The sequence below is a fragment of the Dermacentor silvarum genome, chromosome 5 (genome assembly GCF_013339745.2).
Source record: "Dermacentor silvarum isolate Dsil-2018 chromosome 5, BIME_Dsil_1.4, whole genome shotgun sequence".
NCBI classification, from domain to species: domain Eukaryota; kingdom Metazoa; phylum Arthropoda; class Arachnida; order Ixodida; family Ixodidae; genus Dermacentor; species Dermacentor silvarum.
Genome location: NC_051158.1, coordinates 70169111 through 70187530, shown reverse-complemented (window position 1 = coordinate 70187530; position 18420 = coordinate 70169111). Strand labels below are relative to the sequence as shown.

Here is an 18420-nt window from a genome sequence, read left to right as displayed (position 1 = left end):
TAATTTCAAACGAAGACGTGCGCGACCTCTATCTACGACAGAAAAACAAGTACTGTTATTGTTTATGATGGCACAAAGGCGCCAACAGTTGAACATATCCGTGCAATTTTACCATAAAACTGCTGGACTAATGACGATCATTTGGCGTAATTCAACAAGCGCACTGCTCATGTTCATGTTCAATGGCCACTGTACTCGAGCGTTGCATAAAGTGAAACAAGCATGAAAAAGAATACTTGAAAGCTGGGAATACTGATTTAAAAAAGCGTTACTTTATGTCTGCTTGACGCAATAAATTAGGATACAACAAAAAACAGACATAATAAATGCAAGAGACTACAATTTATTAAGAAATTAACATGTTCTTACATGAGGACTGTTAGGTACAACTGTGGCAACTTTCTCATATACAATGACATTATCGGAATTGTACAGGCAATAGGGCCCAACACTGCCAAATACACTTCCGCCCATTTGAAGTGCACATGTTTGAAGAAATCTGTTTGCAGAGCTCACGGAACGTAGCTTAAGAATCACTGTGAAGATTATAGAAACAATAGCTAACTACCACCATTTGCAGATTTTTGGATTCAAAATTGTTCCTCTTTACCACTGAGAATGATCTTGTACGCTGAGAAGGAGCGCTCGACGGCAGTGAACATGTACACCTCAAAAAGTAAATTACAAACGAAACAAAAGCCGCGTGCCATCACATTTTTCTTTCTTCTTTTGCTCTTCACTCTCCTTTCCCCTGACGGCTATCCGCGGTTTCGCATTCGCCAACCGCGGCGCGTCCCATTTCACTACTGCTAACGGTTGTTTTCCGAGAGTTGGTTCAACTAGATGACTAGGTTGAACCCCATAGAGTTCCGAACAGTCAATGATGCCCGGTAACATGAATAACGGGCTATAACTGCACACGAAAGTGAAACTTGAGGCTAAATAGTGTTCATATAGGCGCCGAAATTTGAAAATAGGCATTTATAGGCATTTAGGCACAAACGCCAAAATAAGCATTTATAGGCACTATAAAAACCCTCTCAATGCCCTTGTTAACCTCTAATTCATGCTCATATATCAAAGTGGGGCGATAGCAGCGCAAGAAACAAAAAAGGCATTTGCCTAAAATCCGGTCTCTACAGTTGTCACTGTGATGTAAGCCAACACTGGAAGAGTAAAAATTAGAGGTCATTCAGAGATGATCTCCCTAAATAACGAATCAACCATCTGGTTTAAGCATAGCCAACAGTTATCCAGTACTGTTAGTGATCAGATGATTTAAGTGCTACGGAACTAATGATAGGAACAGTTTTGATTCCACTGAATTTGATGAGGCAACCGCAAAGATAATCTGTGATTACAATAGCGGTGTCTACGTTTAAGAGGAGCTTGCACAGTGCGAGAATAATCGAAAGAAGCTCAGCTTAAAACCCCGGACTGAAATTTGGAAGCCTTAAAGAAACCAACCAACCCCAGCCTTCTGCTCACGCAGTGAAGCATTTGTAGCTGTTATGTTACTAATTGGCAAGTGCGCAAAGTAATCCTACAACCGGCTATTTAAAATTTGCAAGAAAACGTCCAATTTCATTTAAAATTTTGATTTAATAGTTTAACGGGAATGTCATCTTGGATATTCAAAATCAAAAGCGGGGCTGACAGATGGAGTAGCACACGTGGTATAAAGGTTATAAACAGGTATAAAGTGCCTCAGGACGGCTGGCCAGCATTTCAGCACCTTATTCTTGTTTATAACCTTTATACCGTATCTTAGATATGAACATTCAAATGTTTTATTTAATCTGTACAAAAACAATTTATTGCTATCCAGTTTCGTCCTTGAACGTCGTGTCACTGGGGTAGGCACCACGGCCAATCCCTCTGAGTAGGTATGTGCCACCAGAATCTAGGCTCCACATCTAAATCTACTTCCTGACAGCGTGTCTGCACGTCATGACCATGTTGTCATTTCCGCAACCAGCTTGAAGTGTAACTATAGCGATGCTTCAAATATGTACACATAGAAGTAACTTTTGTGCGGGCTTCTTGTGTCAGTACCGTACCTTGAAATTTCAGTCCTTTGTTCTGGTTTTTCTGGATTTAATACAAAAAGAAGCATTAAGAATGTCAACGATGAAGACGACGTGTCACAAAAATGTTGATTAAACGCTAGTTAAATGCACGTTTTGCAGTGTAACCATGTTCACTGAAGGTAACAGGAGGCAGCTGAGGCCTGTGGAACATCAAGGAAAGCTTTGAACGATGAAACGTTCTTTCATTGAACAAGGTGCCTGAGCACGGACGTGCAATCGTAGCTGATGTAGCTCCCTAGATGACTTGATTGAGCTGATTAGCGGCATTCTATTAAACTTTGTAGGCACTGTGAATATTAGCAGACCAATTATCACGTAATAAAGCGCGATGAAGTACAACCTTTTTAAACACACATTCTCGGACAGTAGTTTTGAATACGTTTCTTCGGTCGGAGTTTCAAAACCGGCCTAGAGATCTATTCATACAAAGAACTGCTGTGGTACTCAATGTGTCTGCAGGATGTTTGACGCATTCTACACTTGAAATAAAAAAAAAGAATCAGAAATTCCGTTTGAGCCGAAAGGCAAAGCATTGATAGAGATAGCAAAGTATTAGACCATTACACGATGTGGGATTGCTACTTTTAAATTCCGTGTAAATTGCCGTAAACATTCGCTTACCAACTAAGCAAGCATGGTGTCACGCACATACAGACAAACACGGGCAGATCGCACTCGCTGACACTAGATATTTTTTTGCTTTCTTAATCAAGCTTTGAAGCACCGCCGATGAATCTCATTGGGCGGTGCTCATTCCGGCAGTCATGTTCTTCCTAACGCTGTTCCCCCGCAATCACTTGCACGCTGCTGCGAGCAGCGCAGATAGTAGCGGCCGTGGACGGTCGCATGCTATCTAGGAAGATAATGGCGGCCGACGGAGAAGATGTCGCTACTTAAAAAAGGGCAGGAAATCTAGGGACATTAGGTGACACGAGCACTAACTGTCGCAACGTTGGCGTGATGAGCATTGCCTGCAGCGGGGAGCGAACGTTTCGCGCGGCCACTTACTTCACCATTTGAATCCTTTAATGACGATGCATATAATTATCCAACCAATATTTTTTATTTTCTATTTAAATGCGCCAAACACATCGAGAATAAGCATTACTTTTGAGCAATAGGGGGAAATTTACCCCAGGCAGAACACTGGAAGTGGGCTTCACCCCAAGCCACGTAACCCTTAGCTTGGAAATTGTATAGACAACTGTCGTCACATGTGAACCATATGTGTACATTTAATTTGCTTTACATCACGTGCGTGAGTTCACTGCTGTCAGATATCTCGCTACGGTCTGTCGCCTCTGAGCAAACAGCGAAAATGTTGTTGAAGTGGTTTCAGAAAGAGTAACTTCTTCCTTGTCCAGTCTTCCTGTTTTGAAACAACTATCATTTGTTGTAGTTTTAAAGCATCAAAAGCAACAACTGGCGCTTGCTCCCTGTCATTCAGTGTTGGCCAAAGATTTTCAAAAAAGAAAACTTTGCACTTAATACCGAAACTCGCCAAGAATTGTTTTCTGGTATGTCCCCAATAAAGGTTTACCAGAACTCAGATTGCAACCTTAGGCGCGTGGGAAAACAACGCCCATGAAGCTATCAGACCTGTCTGCTTGTCCTCAGCTGTGGCACCCGCAGCATATTATCTTCAACACACGGTGTGCGGGCCGCGTAAGCGCTCAGCCGGGCGGACAGTCATGCGCAGCCACGACCGGGCTAGATGAGGAGACACGCGCTCTCCTCTCTTAGTTCCCGTTTGAGCACGTGATCTTTAACATGCACCGCGCGGGAAAAGAGTGCAAATTAAGCCATCTTCTTCGCGTGTTCATCCTCGCATGCTTGCCCTCGCTCCCAGAGCGTACGCCACTCGGGTCGCTGTTCTCGTACATGTCTAAACATACGCAGTATCACGGCGACGGCAACGAGGAAAATTCGCCCGGAGTGTCCATTTTATTCCTAGAATCACTATCATTATGCTGATAAAGCGCAATGACAGCAATACCGGGCCAGGATACAAAGCCAAATGGCGCAGATGTCCGCAGTACGCTCTCATACAGCCTCACCTGCAAGCACCTGGGGTGCAAAATTCTGTCGCATAATAGCAACAGTTTCGTCCTGGGAACCACTGCGCTTTCGACCATGTTCTCACATGCACAAACCATTGTCGATCTAATAACCCGTATTCCGCATGAATGATATGAAGTTGCTAGTGTCCAGAGGCTATCCGCTAATAAGCGTTTTTTTGTCATTCGCCTTCGTTCATGCTTTTCGCACACATACGTGCGTAGAGAGACAAATACTTGTTAGCTTCATGTGTTTATCATTATTAGCTGCACTAATCTGAACCAACAGGTTGTTTTGCCTCACCTTCTTCTTTCTGGGATTTTACGGGTCAAAATGAGTGGCGATTAAGAGGCACGCCGTAGTGGAGGAATGCGCAATAATTTCGACCACCTGGGGTTCTTTACCTTGCACTACAGCGCAAGCACATGGGTGTTTTTGCACTTCGCCTCCATCGACATGCGGCCGCCGCGACCGGGATTCAATCCCACGACTTCGTGCTCAGCAGCGCATAGTTAAACCTCAGTGCAGATGTCTATGTAAGGTTCTCATGCTACAGTGACGGTGCACAGATAAAGACATTAGGAGGCACATTAAAATACCCCAGATGGTTAAATTATTCGGGAATCCTCTAGTACGGCGTGCCTGATAATCCTATCGTGGTTTTCGCACGTACAACCCCAGGAATTAATTTTATTTTTTAACTTTAGGAGAAGGGGTAATTGAAAGAATGGAATCCTGTGTTGCCTGAAGCTAAGTAATGAAACTGTTGAGTGAGAAATGCCTCCTGGTGTTCAGTTGGCGACAATATTCATCAAGTTTCTTTAAAGCCAGTACATCTGGCGAGAAGAGATATAATGTTATAGTAATTTAATTCTGTCAGAGCAATATCGCTTACTCGTGGCAACATCGATGAAGCTGGCATAATTATAATAAATGTACAGAGCCCCCCAGGTCGTTTCTTTAACCTAAAATAGCGATAGATCCAAGGGACGTAGCCCCGTGAGTAAATGTATGCTGATCACAGGCTCACCGAAAAAAGCCTAATTTTTCCATAATTAAGACGCACGAAGTGACACAGACAAGTGCACTGGAAAGTAAGCAATGCCAATTTTGAAGTGCAGTCCTCAATTTTAAGTTACGTTCTTCGGAGAAAATTGGCTTTATCGGAAAATCCCTGGTCCTTTACTTGTGCTCATGTGAGTACATTTATAAAATTAAATTGAGAGCCTTTAGAAGATAGCAGTTTATTTTCTTGGTCGTTCACTATATAAGACTTGGCAAGTGTGATTTTCCCAGGATTGTTAAGAAAAAATAGCAGTCTGCATTTGACTGTGGCCCTCATCATGGGCGCAACGTAGCCTCAGAAATTATGGGAGACAAATATCGAAGGTCGTTCTTTGTCGCATTGAGGGCGCTGGAAGCCAGCAAGTGATGCCAGGGCCATCGTGTTTGAGACGTTATATAAGGCAAGGGGCTGAAACAAAGGCGACTGCGATTTTTTTTTTTTTTTTGCTGTAAGGAAACGAGCCAGTGACTGTGCCGCGTGTTGTATCGAACGATCAGCATCACACAACGCCAGCTTGTGGCGAGACGTGAAGAAAAGCAAAGCAGCAATAAGCGCCCTATCTTTTTTTTATTTCGATTTCAAAACGCAGGTAACTGTCACAGTCACAGAGACCAGTTTCTCCTGCAAGCAGAACCAATCTGTGTTCAATTAAAATTTTCGCCAATTTTTAATAGCAGCCTACAGGTAGCTACATTTGTGCGGGCTATTCGTTCTTGTAGCATTCGTACACGGCCCATCGAAGAAGCGTTTTAGCGTCGTCGCGTAGTCCACTACGCACTTCTGGCGGGTTGTCATTAGTCGGGTGGTGGTGTCGAGGCCAACACCCATGGAGCAGCTCAGGGCGCAATACATCGTGAAGAAGAGTTGCTCTCGAGAGAGACGAATTCCCGGTAGCCGCTCCTTGGGTTTTGTCAACCCGGTGTTCGCGCGACGGGATCTTAAGAAGGCCAGGTAGCTCAACTTCAACGTGGAGCCCTGGTCCCGGATCACCCACTCGGAAGTTCTGGTGCCGTTCGGAGTCTCTCGCCGGGAGGTGTCATTCTGCTCCACAAAGACAGGTAGCAAAATTAAAGTACATCACTTTATTTTCTGTTCTGCCACCACTAGGTTATCTGAATGTGCTATCACTTAAGTTTGTCCGAGTACTTAATTTTTCATTCGTTATGAAACGTCTCTAACGTATTTTATTTGCATCCTATCGGCCATATGTTAGTTTTCTGAATCAGCGTATTTTCTTTGAAACGACCTGCCTTGCGTACAGAGAACAGCGTTTTATTTTTCTTCTACAAATGACAAACGTAATGGGATTGTGACATCCTGAAATTGGGCAGCGTGTTATGAGAAATGTCGCAGTGCAATGGTCCAGATTAGTTTTGGTCTCTTGGAGTAATTTAACGGGCACCGAAAAATTCGCACAGCAGCGCTTAAACGTTCTGTAACTATCAGAATGCCGTCGCAGAAGCTGGTACTTGAAACCGCAACCTCACGCTTAACTGCGCACTGCCATCGCCATCGCACTGCCTTCACTGAGGCTGGAAGTCGTCGAGGTGGGTGCAGCTACTACCAGCTCGAAAAGTCATCGCCGAAAGATTGAGACCCACCTCGTACTTTCCTTCAGGTGGCAGTATTTTTAGTGGACGTGCTGACGGAGACCTACTCAGATTGTGAAGAACGCTGCCGTGAACAGATCTATACAATGAGTTTATACGTCCACCGAATGCACAATGACGAGTCGTTCAGGAGTTACATGACAGAATTTTAAAGCGATCTTTCTGCGGCTCTTCTCCCTACATTGCGGTTTTCACCTGTCTTCCTGTCTGTCCATTTAATGGACTTTTGAGTGCGACCTTGACTGGGACATATAAATTCTTTCTGAAAAGAGAAAACATTTGAGATTGTTGGTTTCTAACGTGGTTCATCCAGCACAGAAGCCTGATATTATAACGATTAGGCCATGCGCACGTACCGAACAATACAGAATAAAACACATTTGTCGATTTCCCTCGCGCAAGCCAGTGCTTCGAGTCGTCTGGCACATTATGTGCGTGGCTACGCAGCAATATTACTTATAAAAAGTGAGCACGTACATCTTCGAGCGGACGACGAAGATAGAAGTTGCCGAACACGTTGGTCGACGAAATTCTCTCGTCAGACTATACCACTATGGCGCGTTTCGGCAAGGTTAAACATCTCGTGTCTTCTGATTCAACATGTTTTACTGCTGAATAAAGAATGCTCCTTTCGTTTGCAAGGTCAAATATACGTGGACGACGAGTGCGTTCGTCACTAAAATCTGCAGCGTGCGTTGTGTAGCAGTTCGGCACTTTGCTTTTCTGGCTCTAGAAAGCTTCGCCTTCAATTCCCAAGTGTGCGTGATCTTCATCGCTTTTTTCATTAATCGGTGCCCTCTTCAAATTCACATTTACATTCAGCGCCCATCAGGAAGAAATGTTTCAATGGCATAGCTTTAGGCGTACTTTTGCCTAATGCTTTGTGATCTTTGGCTAAAACATATATTTCAAAAATGCGAAGTGTTGTACAGTTACTTCTGTATGTTATGGCAGCCCATAAACATGACTTGATATTGAGGCGTAAATTGGCAGAATAGTCCATACTGTTTGCTACAATAATTACTAGAGGGTGTCCCCCGGACGGCTTTTAACATTGGGACACCTATCGTGCTACTTATTCTGTGAATTTTAATTTGTACCACATTACTGTAATAAATCTGAATCTCATTCTGAACGGTGGCGCTGCGATTATACAGCCGCCATGGGAATAATGGTTGGCACATGGATTTGTCTGATCTTCTTGCTTGTGGCTTTCGACATTCTTGTGGCTTTATTTATTACTCTTTCTATGCCCTAATTGTCGTCAATTTCTAAGCAATATACTGCGTGCCTTTTTTTTTAGAAGGTTCAAAATTTCTTATATTGCCTGTGTCGGATAGCATAATTCTAATCTTCGACCTAATTGCCCTGATAAGGCGGCCATTACTTCTACGGGAAATCAAAATTGGCTAATTAAATAATAAACGTAATTACCCTAACTTTTTATTTATTTATTTTAGGTGTCACATTTAAATCTGCGAAATATAGTGATGATTCGCTAGGCGTATTCGCTTGAAACAAATTCTCTGGACTGCACCAGTGTCGAGATATCAATTTTCAATGTGTCCGACGAAATGCACCGGTGTTCCAGTTACGTTCGTGCTTTAATGCTTAATAAAAGCGTTTTCCTAAAAGAAATAACAGGAAGCGCAACGCCATGGCTAATGGACAACCATGTCGGGTAGCCCATTGGCCTCTTGTTCTCTCCCAGCGCAAACATTCGCTTTTAGTTAGCAGACTTAAATGAAATGTTCGCGTCTTTCTTTATATCTGTTGTTGACTTTGTCAAGAGTTTCTCTAGCCCGTTCTTCCATAGCCATGACTTCCTACTATTTTAATAACTTCCACCTACCCGCTCCACTAGAACGCAAGAAATGTACAGCCTTAGCGTAACAAGTGACCACGTGCATTTCAAGGTTCCAGCTCAGGGCAAGAAACCTGGCCCTACCTGTCTCCGACCGGTGACGAGGCAGTAAGTGGCGCCACGGTTGATGGCACCGGTTGCTCCCCAGAAACGGTTCCAGCGTTCACGCATGGCTGGATTATGGCGCAACATCTCTTCGTTGCGGTGGACAAACGCCCGAGCTATAACCTAAAACCGAAGTGAATGTTTTAATTTCACGCGTAAATGCTGCAACAGGCTATCACGTAAACATAAGACTACAACGGGAAGAAATAAAGAAGACGACCTCTTACTCTTGAATAGTTCGAAGTCAGATGTGTGATTGCGGCGTACCCTAGAACTATGTGTGCGCTCTGGACCCAAAGCAACGGATATGCGAATGAATCACCCAGATGTAAGCACAGCGGTTAATGTGTAAAGCGAAGTTATCCTCCGACTTCACTCTATCGTGTTTGCATTTCTTTCTGGTGTGACTACGCACTCGCCAGAGCGTGAGCTTAGAACGTGTAATTTATAGCAAGCACAGTGACCCCTGTTCCCAGCCAGTTTATGCTCGCATATTTCGCGGAAAAAATCTGATCCTTTCCTACAATGCAATAAAACCAGCAATCTCAGCGGTGTGGTTCGGGTAGGGAATAGATGTGACGAAAATGCTCAAATGCAAAGTAATGTTGGTTATAAGGCTTATGTGGTCCGGAATAAAACAGTGTATTCCCTTGACACGTTCCGTATTGCGAAGAGTCGTGAAACGCTAACCTGCATCATTTAGTGCACTCATAGTTTGTAGATGCACATAGTGACGCACCTGACCAAGGCCAGCGAAATTGTAAGCCGGCAGTGCAGCGGCATCGTAGTAGGGAAGCCGAAAGAAGGATGCTGGTCGGTCCTTGTCCAGCGAGACCATGACCGGAAGCAAGGCTTGCACCAGGGGTGGTAGGGCGTGCCACGCTCGAAGATGTCGCAGCCAGAGAAGAGGGAAGCTGCGACCGGCCTCAGTCGCCTCTTCCTCTTTGGGACCTCCGGTCTCCTGAACGGAGATGCATTAACTGAGTAGGGTGGATATAACAAGGACATAACACTTTCAGGTTGTCAGAGTAAAAACGCAAGTAATGCCTATGTATGTATGTATGTATGTATGTATGTATGTATGTATGTATGTATGTATGTATGTATGTATGTATGTATGTATGTATGTATGTATGTATGTATGTATGTATGTATGTATGTATGTATGTATGCATGCATGCATGCATGTATGTATGTATGTATGTATGTATGTATGTATGCATGCATGCATGTATGCATGTATGCATGTATGTATGTATGTATGTATGTATGTATGCATGCATGCATGCATGCATGTATGTATGCATGTATGTATGTATGTATGTATGTATGTATGTATGTATGTATGTATGTATGTATGTATGTATGTATGTATGTATGTATGTGTAGTCCCCGCATCTGCTTGCCCAGGCGGCGCGCACAACAAGAAGAACGATCAGCTGCAGCGTTCAGCTCTGCAGCTTACGTATCGGTCGTTTTTCCTTTCGTGCTTGTATGTGCGTGTGTGTGTATGTGTGTGTGTGTGTATGCATGAGTGTGTGTGCGTGTGTGCGTGCTTGTATATACCGCAATAACCGTCAGCACACGCAACATAATCGGTGTCCCAGATATCACGCACGAAGCTTTAGTAAATATGGGCGGACCGTCCTTTCCGATTAGAACCATTTCTATGTTTTGTTCACAAATTCAGTGGAGAAACAGCAAGTAACATTGATTTTGTTCCCGACATCTGATCTTATTCCAATATAATAAGCTTTATATTTCGACTGATTACCATGGTGTCAATTATGCAGTTGTAGAGAATCATAAGGGACTATACAATCAGGCATTTCCAGTGTCATACACACCGATGCTTATTTCTTTCCTGCGAAGAGATGAAACATGCCAAATTTGAAAATTACCATGCAGCAACGTGCGAGCACGCTCATGGGATATCAGTGCCAACAAAGAGTCTCAGTGGGAAGGCAAGGATGTTCATATGTCACTGGGTCCGGCGATGATGACAACAGCTAGTGTACTCTTTCCCTGACGCGCGAACATTCTTCAGCAATTGTTGCGTACCAAAGAAACACGCTGGCCTGAGCGGTGAGCCTGTCATGAACCGCTGGCTTTCTCACTGAGGCGGTTCGATGACACTGCTGTGCAGTGCGTAAGGAATGCAGTTTCTTACAATAATTACTAGAGCGAGCTCTGGCGCTGCGATAATTCAGCCACAATAGGAATGATGGCTATTATATGTATTTGTCCCATCTTCACGCATGTGGCTTACGTTCTTGCAGCTTTACTTTGCTGTATCTGTATTTATAGGCGTAAAAAATTAAACAAATTTATGCGTTACTAAACGCGCAAGGCAATTAGACTACGCGAACATGCAAGGTGGTCAAATAGTGAAGTGCGAAGGGTCCCGACTTTGCTGGCTTACCTGCGGGAAATATTAAATGGTGTTCGATGCCGCTTGTCGACGGATTCGTTCGTGGCGTTTCAATGGTTTCAATATCGGGCTTATATGCTAATCCCGCTGTTGCACAGTTTTTGTTGTGTTTATGTTAATTTATAAAGCAGCCATTTCTTGAAAATGATCACATTGGAAAGTGATCTGTAAAGCCCGAAGGACAGTGCTTAGGCAAATCCAATACTGTACTAAAGATCCTTACCGTACTGACTTGCTGACCGAACTGCCCTGCTTGCAGCTTCATTTCACACTAACGCCCCACTTCCGTCTGATAATTGTAGTAGGAATTTGCATGGCGCAAGGGTGCGTAGTCCCATGGCATTTTTCCCATTCCGCGGCCTTTCTGTCTACGCCACAGAAAATAAACACGCGCTGTGTACCTTGCTACACGCCTCTTTCTGACGTCTCTTACGATTATCTACAACTTTATAATTTAAAATTTGACAAATAAATGCAGACTTATTCAGCTATCCACATTTACTTATTTATCCGCCCTGGCGTGTAATGGCTTTGGCATTGCACTGTTATGTGCAATGCCAAAGGAAGGAACTACGTTGAAGGAGAGTAGAATGCCGTCGCTCGAGACATTTTGCGTGTATTCGGGGGCACCTTTCACGACCGGAAAAGCACTTTTATGTAGCACGTATTGAGCAACAGAAAGCTGTATTGGGGGTTGTTCATGTTGTTCTGCAATTTTCTCATTGACACTTTGATAATTAGGACAGTAATTTTCGAGTTAGATAATTATTTACAATTAGCTAAATAAATCTCAGTAACGAAAAAATTACTGGCGTCTACTCTACTGCACTGGAAACAATACGCACTAGGTTTGCTTCGCGTGACGCCGTTCCTCTTTTTTTAAATCGTGCTGCGTGATAGCTGGGACACCCTGTATAAAACACAAAACTTTACGCACTTTACAGTGAATGTTTTACGCCTCCATTCAACCACGTTACATCTAGTATTTGTCATTGACTGCACCATCGGCTGCTTCATTACATTTCTTAGCGCTCTTTGGCCATCCAGGTCCTTACGTTATAAAACAGCCTATATCATCATCAATGCCAGTTACGAGAAATATTACACGTGTAACTATTTATTGCCTCCGCAGCGACTCTGACGAGCGCATTTCTCGAGATATAAATTAAGTTTTGTGATGGTATATGGGTAAGTGACTAAGACAACGCCAGCCGGCAGAAAGGCCACATCGTGGCCGTAAAGAATAGAGGTATTTGACAGGAACAACGCAGTCGCACCTTCTTGGCACCTTCCACGGCTGTGAAAAGCTCACGGGGTGCCCCATTCCGGGACGTCAGCTTCGGGAACAACGCAACTTCTTTACTGGGAGTGCCAGCAGCAGCAAGAGTGGTTGAGGAAGCCGGTGAGGCGAATCTCACGTTTTGTTGCGAGCTGTTGTAGACGAACGCTATGGCACTCTGGAACTGAGCCATGAATATAGCCACTTTAGCAATGGTCTCGACGGGAACGGCACCGTTACCTGAAATAAACGGAGGAAGGAATGAAGCGAGACCACCTTTCCTAAACGTTGAAGGGAGATTACGGCTTCATGTGCAGTCGGGCCCGGATATACCGAACCCACATATTACGAATTATTTTGTTCAACGAACAGCAGTAAAATCCTCTTGAAAATTTTTGTCGAATTACCTATATATCGAACTTTTTTTGTGATCCCCTTCAGATTCGATATATCCGGGTTCGACTGTAGTTGTATTGGAAGTTCTACTTTTAACTAATATTTTGTGATGAAGCAGCTGTAGTGCTTTGTGGCACCTACAACTTTAGAGTATGTCTTCAGGTGCAGCTGCTATTTTTCCTATGCACTAGCAACAAATTATTATTAGTAGTAAAGTGATATTGTACATACATGCTCATTAAGTTGCTACTACATGTGACAGGATTACAAATTTTGAAATTGTTGTGCAGTGGCGACTGTATTCTTGAAAATTTATTACTATGCATATACTTTGAAGTAAGCTGAAGTAACGAGCTTTGAATGAAACGAAAGAACACGTTGCTCACCTTCCAAGATGTCGAGAGCTCGGTACCGGACGCCATCCAATTTTGTCATCATGCGTGCGCACCTTCCTCTTGGATGCGCCTGTGGGACAAGCGCCATGACACACATTTTCGATTGTATATTATTTTGTTGCTGTATATGCGCCATTATGTAATCGCAAATGCCCCCAACTTAAGGGACAGATGGTGCTAAGTTTTCCTACGAACTCGCCGATACTCTTTGCATTAGAAGTCATTGTCACGGTAGCATTACTACCGAGAGAGTTACTGAGTACAAATAATTATAAATGTATGTCTCACATGGACTGCAAGTTGTCTAATGAATACCTCAATCTATTGTCGTAACTCTCAATATATCATTTATTGCAAGGCGTCTTCTGCCATGAAGCGAGAAATCATGTTCAAGTTATGTTGTCCTTGAGCCATTAAAGAAGTATAGATGAACTTAATTCAAGTTCCAAGAAAAATGATGAACATCGTTCTACATTACCTGACTTCAGACAAAGGAAACTTTCTTAAGCACTGAAGGAAGGTAGAAGGCGACAGGAAAGAGCGCACACTAACAACCAAGTTTATTTATTTGATGGCGGCAGTATAGGTGCAATTGGGGGAAGGGGGACGATGGAAGGGGGTAAAGAGGGGGTGAAATGCATTAAACAACTCACATGGGGGTGAATTCCACGTAGGTTGTGACGATTTCGTAGTTGTGAGCAAATACAGTGACAAAACGGCACGGGAAATTCATGAAGCCTTTTTTATATCCGGCGCAAGAGAAAAATGCGAGTTCTCCATCTATTCACTTACTAGATCATGAATATCGATATCTTTTGGGATTAGGCTTGTTCTTGGAGATGTGCCTATGTTAACACCCCCCCCCCCCCTATTTGCTCCTTCTCCCCCTCCCACGCTGCGATTGTAGTTATATTCGCGGCATCTGAGCAATAAATGTTGTTTTCAGTGTGTGCTCTGTCCTGTTACCTTCTTCATCCCTTCAACTTTTCCAGCACTAAAAAGGGTTTTTCTCGTCTGAAGCAATCTTACCAACGAGCCCAAGCAGCCACCCTGTTTCATTACGTGAGGAGCACGCTACAATATTGTCTTCATATATACTTATTCCGATGCAGTTTCAGTGTGGTATTGCTTTCTAGCGCGGATTGCTATAAAAACACCTGCTGAGCTTGTTTTTTTAATTTTCTGATGAGGCTAAATGGTAAAGAGTGAACATTTATCCTATTTGTTTGGGGCTGCTATTGCACAGAGAGGGGAACTGGAAAGCTTACCGGAATTAGATAAATAAGAACAGCGATATTCTTGGTATCATCAAGACTTTTAGTTTGTGCGTGCCCGTATGATTTCACGTAAATACATGGTGAAGGTTAACGTGGACAGCAGGAAAAACACTGGTAGCGATATGTTGTGACGCTTTGTACAAGAACACCTGGAACGTTTTCATGTTGCATTGATGCTCTTGTAGGATGCAATATAAAACAAAAGGGACTACGTCATGCCGATTGCCTCCCTGTAATCCCTATACACGAGCAAAAAAGTAGGATATGGATAGTTACTGTAATATTTCTTCGTCCTCTCAGGTTAAACTCTGCTCCATAAGATGGCACCACCAACCCAGCTGCTCACGTTTATGCGCCAGGTAACACAGCATTGCGCGAACGATAAGTATCTCACGTACAAGCTAAAACGTTCTAGATAATACTTTTTTTTCTTTTTTTACTAAGGCTTTGCGTTGGCGGTTCGCTCTCCTCCGATTGGCGTATCTAATAGCATAACGCGCAGATGCGAGTGATAGTCTTATGTTCCTTGGACAATGTGCAGAAGTGTTTTTTATTTAGTTATTTTTTGTTTTTCTTGTTTTTTTTTACTTCTTTTTGTTTTTTTTTTCACAGAAGTGCAGAGAGTTGTCATTTGTTGTCTGATGACTGAAATGATCGAGTCATCGCTATGTGGGGAGGCTAATTTTAACCGGAATCAGCATATACCTTCCCGTATCCCGTAGAATGTCAACAGTAAAAATAAAAAGCCAGAAACAAAGAGCAGACAGAGAGAAATGCCCGAGTTATAATAAAGGTAGTTTACGTTACCGCCAATACGTCGTCGTTATTGGCACTTGGATCTCCCTGCGTCCCAGAAAGTGCCTCCAGGAGCTCCGCTTTCGGACCCACTAGGTAGAGCAGGACGTGCCACGCCAGGAGGCGCCGCATTGCCAGCTTCTCGTTGGGTCGCGACATGTACGCCAACAGAACTAGAGCGCGCTCGTCAGCCGTCACGTTGCCGTGCTGGCCGACCTGTGAACGACTGTGGTACGCGTCCAACAACTGCTTCCATCGACCTGCGATCCGTATGAGAGATTATTATAGATATTCGTTACAAAAGTATGCATGGCAGATCACCACAGACGCCAGCGAACAGAAAATTCAATTTAGCAGCGTAAGTTCCTGTGTCATGATGCTGAGCATTAGGTATTTAATTTTCTGCTCCTTACACCAGGGATCACAATTGAGTATGCGTTCCATGTGTTCTGCGAAAAAAACGAGTTTTCTTGATGTTTGATGAAACTCAAACGGCCATTCACATTTGCTCTTTGAATGGCGCAGTGCATTTGTGAATGCCAAGCTGCCAGTCTAAGTTGCTAAGAGTTCCGTTTTTTTTTTTTTTTGTAGAACTCATGGTCCGCATAACTTTGATCATGGGTCTACGTACATTATCTTTCTCTCCCTGAGGAGGACACGTGTTAACTTACGCTTTGGTTTAAGTAAACATTTACTGTTAGGGTACATAATAGAGCTCTAGCGATGCTCATACAGCATTTATTTCCCTTGATCTAAGACTTTTCATTTTATGATTTGACTGCTTTGTTGTTTCTTGCTTTCGTCATTTATTCTACATATTTATATGATCATCCGCACGGACTGAGGTGCCTTGTATGCAAATGTGTAATAAAAGTACATTAACACTTTGAGAGAGCACCTGAAGTAGAAAACAGCATCTCTCCTGGCATGTATGCTCTTCACCTCAATATGCTGGCAATCTCACTTAGCAAAACTAAGCAATTTTCATCAGTGATATGAATCTTGTTATTACCAAATTTAGGTTGGCGTTGTACTTGAGATGGTGAAGCGCTGCACCCTAAATATTTCTAGTTAATACGCGGTTCGCAGATAGCCGAGCCTTTACTTGGCTTTGCACGTTTAATCACACATCTTTAGCCTTGAGAAACTGAAATGAAGCCCCAGAAGTGCTTAAATTTGTACGAACCTGCTGCCACACCCGTATGCTCGGACAGTGACGCAACGTCTATGCTTGCGAGACCACTGGAATTCGCCGGACGATTAACAATGTCTGCAACTGAGAGAATGAATAGATCAGGAAGACGCTTCGAAGGCTGTACCATTAGAGGACTTGTGAGATAACATCACTAAACAGATAGCTTCAAACATCAAGCTTGATAGCTTGATGTTGAGCATGATGTTTAGCATTGAGTCGAGAAAATGCGCGCACAGAATGTGACCAGCCGCATGCGATATATTCACAGACGTACATGGCGTAAAATGGGCCATACATTTAGATGTAGCACCAGTGTAAGCAAAAATGTGAACATAAGATATCTGCATGGGCAGCTATTGTCATCGTTGAAATAACTCACAAAGAGGTATTTGTATGTCGCCATGAATTTCGCGCACTAACATCGAATTTACGACAATAAGTTCCTTCACTCGGTCTAGAGTGTTACATTTTCTAGCGACAGCGTGTTTTAAGAAGTATCAGTATCTTAATAAATGCATTTAGTTTATCCCATTTCTATTATTTGAATTTTCACCCTAGCGCATACTTTTTTTTTCCGGAAGCTATAGGGTGCTATCTTGAGCCCTAACGATCCTTCGACGTGCGAATATCGTCCCTGTCACGTTGATGTTTTATGATGTATTTGACGACGACACAGAGACGTTGAGCTGTGTGAACGAAGCCCAAGAAATTAGCAGAAGGTTGGACTATAAACTACATTATTAAGATGACAATAAAGGTTCTACCCAACATTGTTCGAAATTCATAAAGCGATATTTGCTCTCATGAACTGTATACATGTACAAATAAACTGTCCAAAAGATATTGTTCTGCTTGTTCGAGAATGCTGCGCTGAATCTACTGAAATATAAATTCTCTTACCTCCATTATGTCTGTATAACACCCTAGCATGATGATACTAACGTATTATCTCGAAAAAATTACACCATCTTCCCGTAGGGGAACCCTGAGTAGTATGCGAAGCAGCCATGGGGTCGACTCAAGTTCCCATTAGTTTTCAGTTCGTCGTTTCCGTTAGGTTGAGGTTTCCTTTCGGCTTCGCGAGCCCGAAGTTCGGGATCGGCCTGTCGCCGCTTCCGCTTCGTGGCAGGGGCTCGAGCCCTCTTCTCCGCGGCGCTGTCCACGGCGCTGACACTGGCGTTGACGCTGCCGCTGTCCGTGGCACTCATCGCGGCGTTGCGGGAGGAGAATGAGAGGAGCGGAGCGCGCGCGTCATTATACCGCGACCTACAGTGGCGCCCACCAGCGGAGTATGCAGCGCCTACCGTCGCGCCTCTAACCTAAGCTGCTTCGCATTATCGCGCGCGGAGCCGCAGGTGTTGCCATTCGTTGCGCAATCCGGAGAGGAGATGATCGTCGGAGAGGAGAGGAGGAATGCCGATTGGAGAGGAGATGAGACAAGGAGAGGAAGGGGAGGAGGATGCGCATGCGCAGTGCGGGTGTGGTCGCCGCAGGGTGGATGGATGGAGGGACGGACAAAGCCACCGCCATAAGCTGCTTCGCATCTAATATAGACCTACTTTTACTGAATAATGTAATCGCGCTCGCAGGTAACCAAAATTAATCCGGAGCCTACCACTACAGCCTCCCACATGAGCCATCGTGCTGTTTTTGGAGGTTAAACCTCATAGTTAAACTTTTTGCAACCATATTACTTACTTTTTGCAACATAGTCAAGAACTAAAAGATTACACACACTATATATGTGAAATCGTTAATTAGGCGACATTTCCTCTGGCTGGGATATAAATTCATATTAAGAAGATATAAGCAGAGCCTGACCAACGAGATGTGGCTACAGGTGTTATAATTTACGCGCT

The 18420-nt window shown here is 43.6% G+C and overlaps 1 protein-coding gene across 1 annotated transcript; it reads right to left on the bottom strand.

Annotated features, from left to right (window-relative positions):
* Window positions 1-5816: 5816 nt before the first annotated feature.
* Window positions 5817-16749, bottom strand: LOC125945706 (uncharacterized). Its single transcript, XM_049667957.1, has 8 exons — window positions 16553-16749; window positions 15379-15626; window positions 13286-13364; window positions 12502-12743; window positions 9533-9754; window positions 8773-8916; window positions 5993-6255; window positions 5817-5835 (listed from the first exon to the last, which is right to left on the bottom strand). Exons 1-8 carry the CDS (start codon window positions 16686-16688, stop codon window positions 5817-5819), a joined length of 1353 nt encoding a protein of 450 aa, XP_049523914.1. The 5' UTR covers window positions 16689-16749.
* Between the last annotated feature and the right edge of the window lie 1671 nt (window positions 16750-18420).

Excerpts from the sequence above, each read along its gene's own strand:
- LOC125945706 (XM_049667957.1), bottom strand. The coding sequence starts at position 16,688 with ATGGTACAGCCTTCGAAGCGTCTTCCTGATCTATTCATTCTCTCAGTT. Across the intron at positions 13,365-15,378 it reads ATAACGACGACGTATTGGCG|GCGCATCCAAGAGGAAGGTG; the intron begins GTAACGTAAACT and ends CTTGTCCCACAG. Across the intron at positions 6,256-8,772 it reads TCGTCACCGGTCGGAGACAG|AATGACACCTCCCGGCGAGA; the intron begins GTAGGGCCAGGT and ends TTTGTGGAGCAG.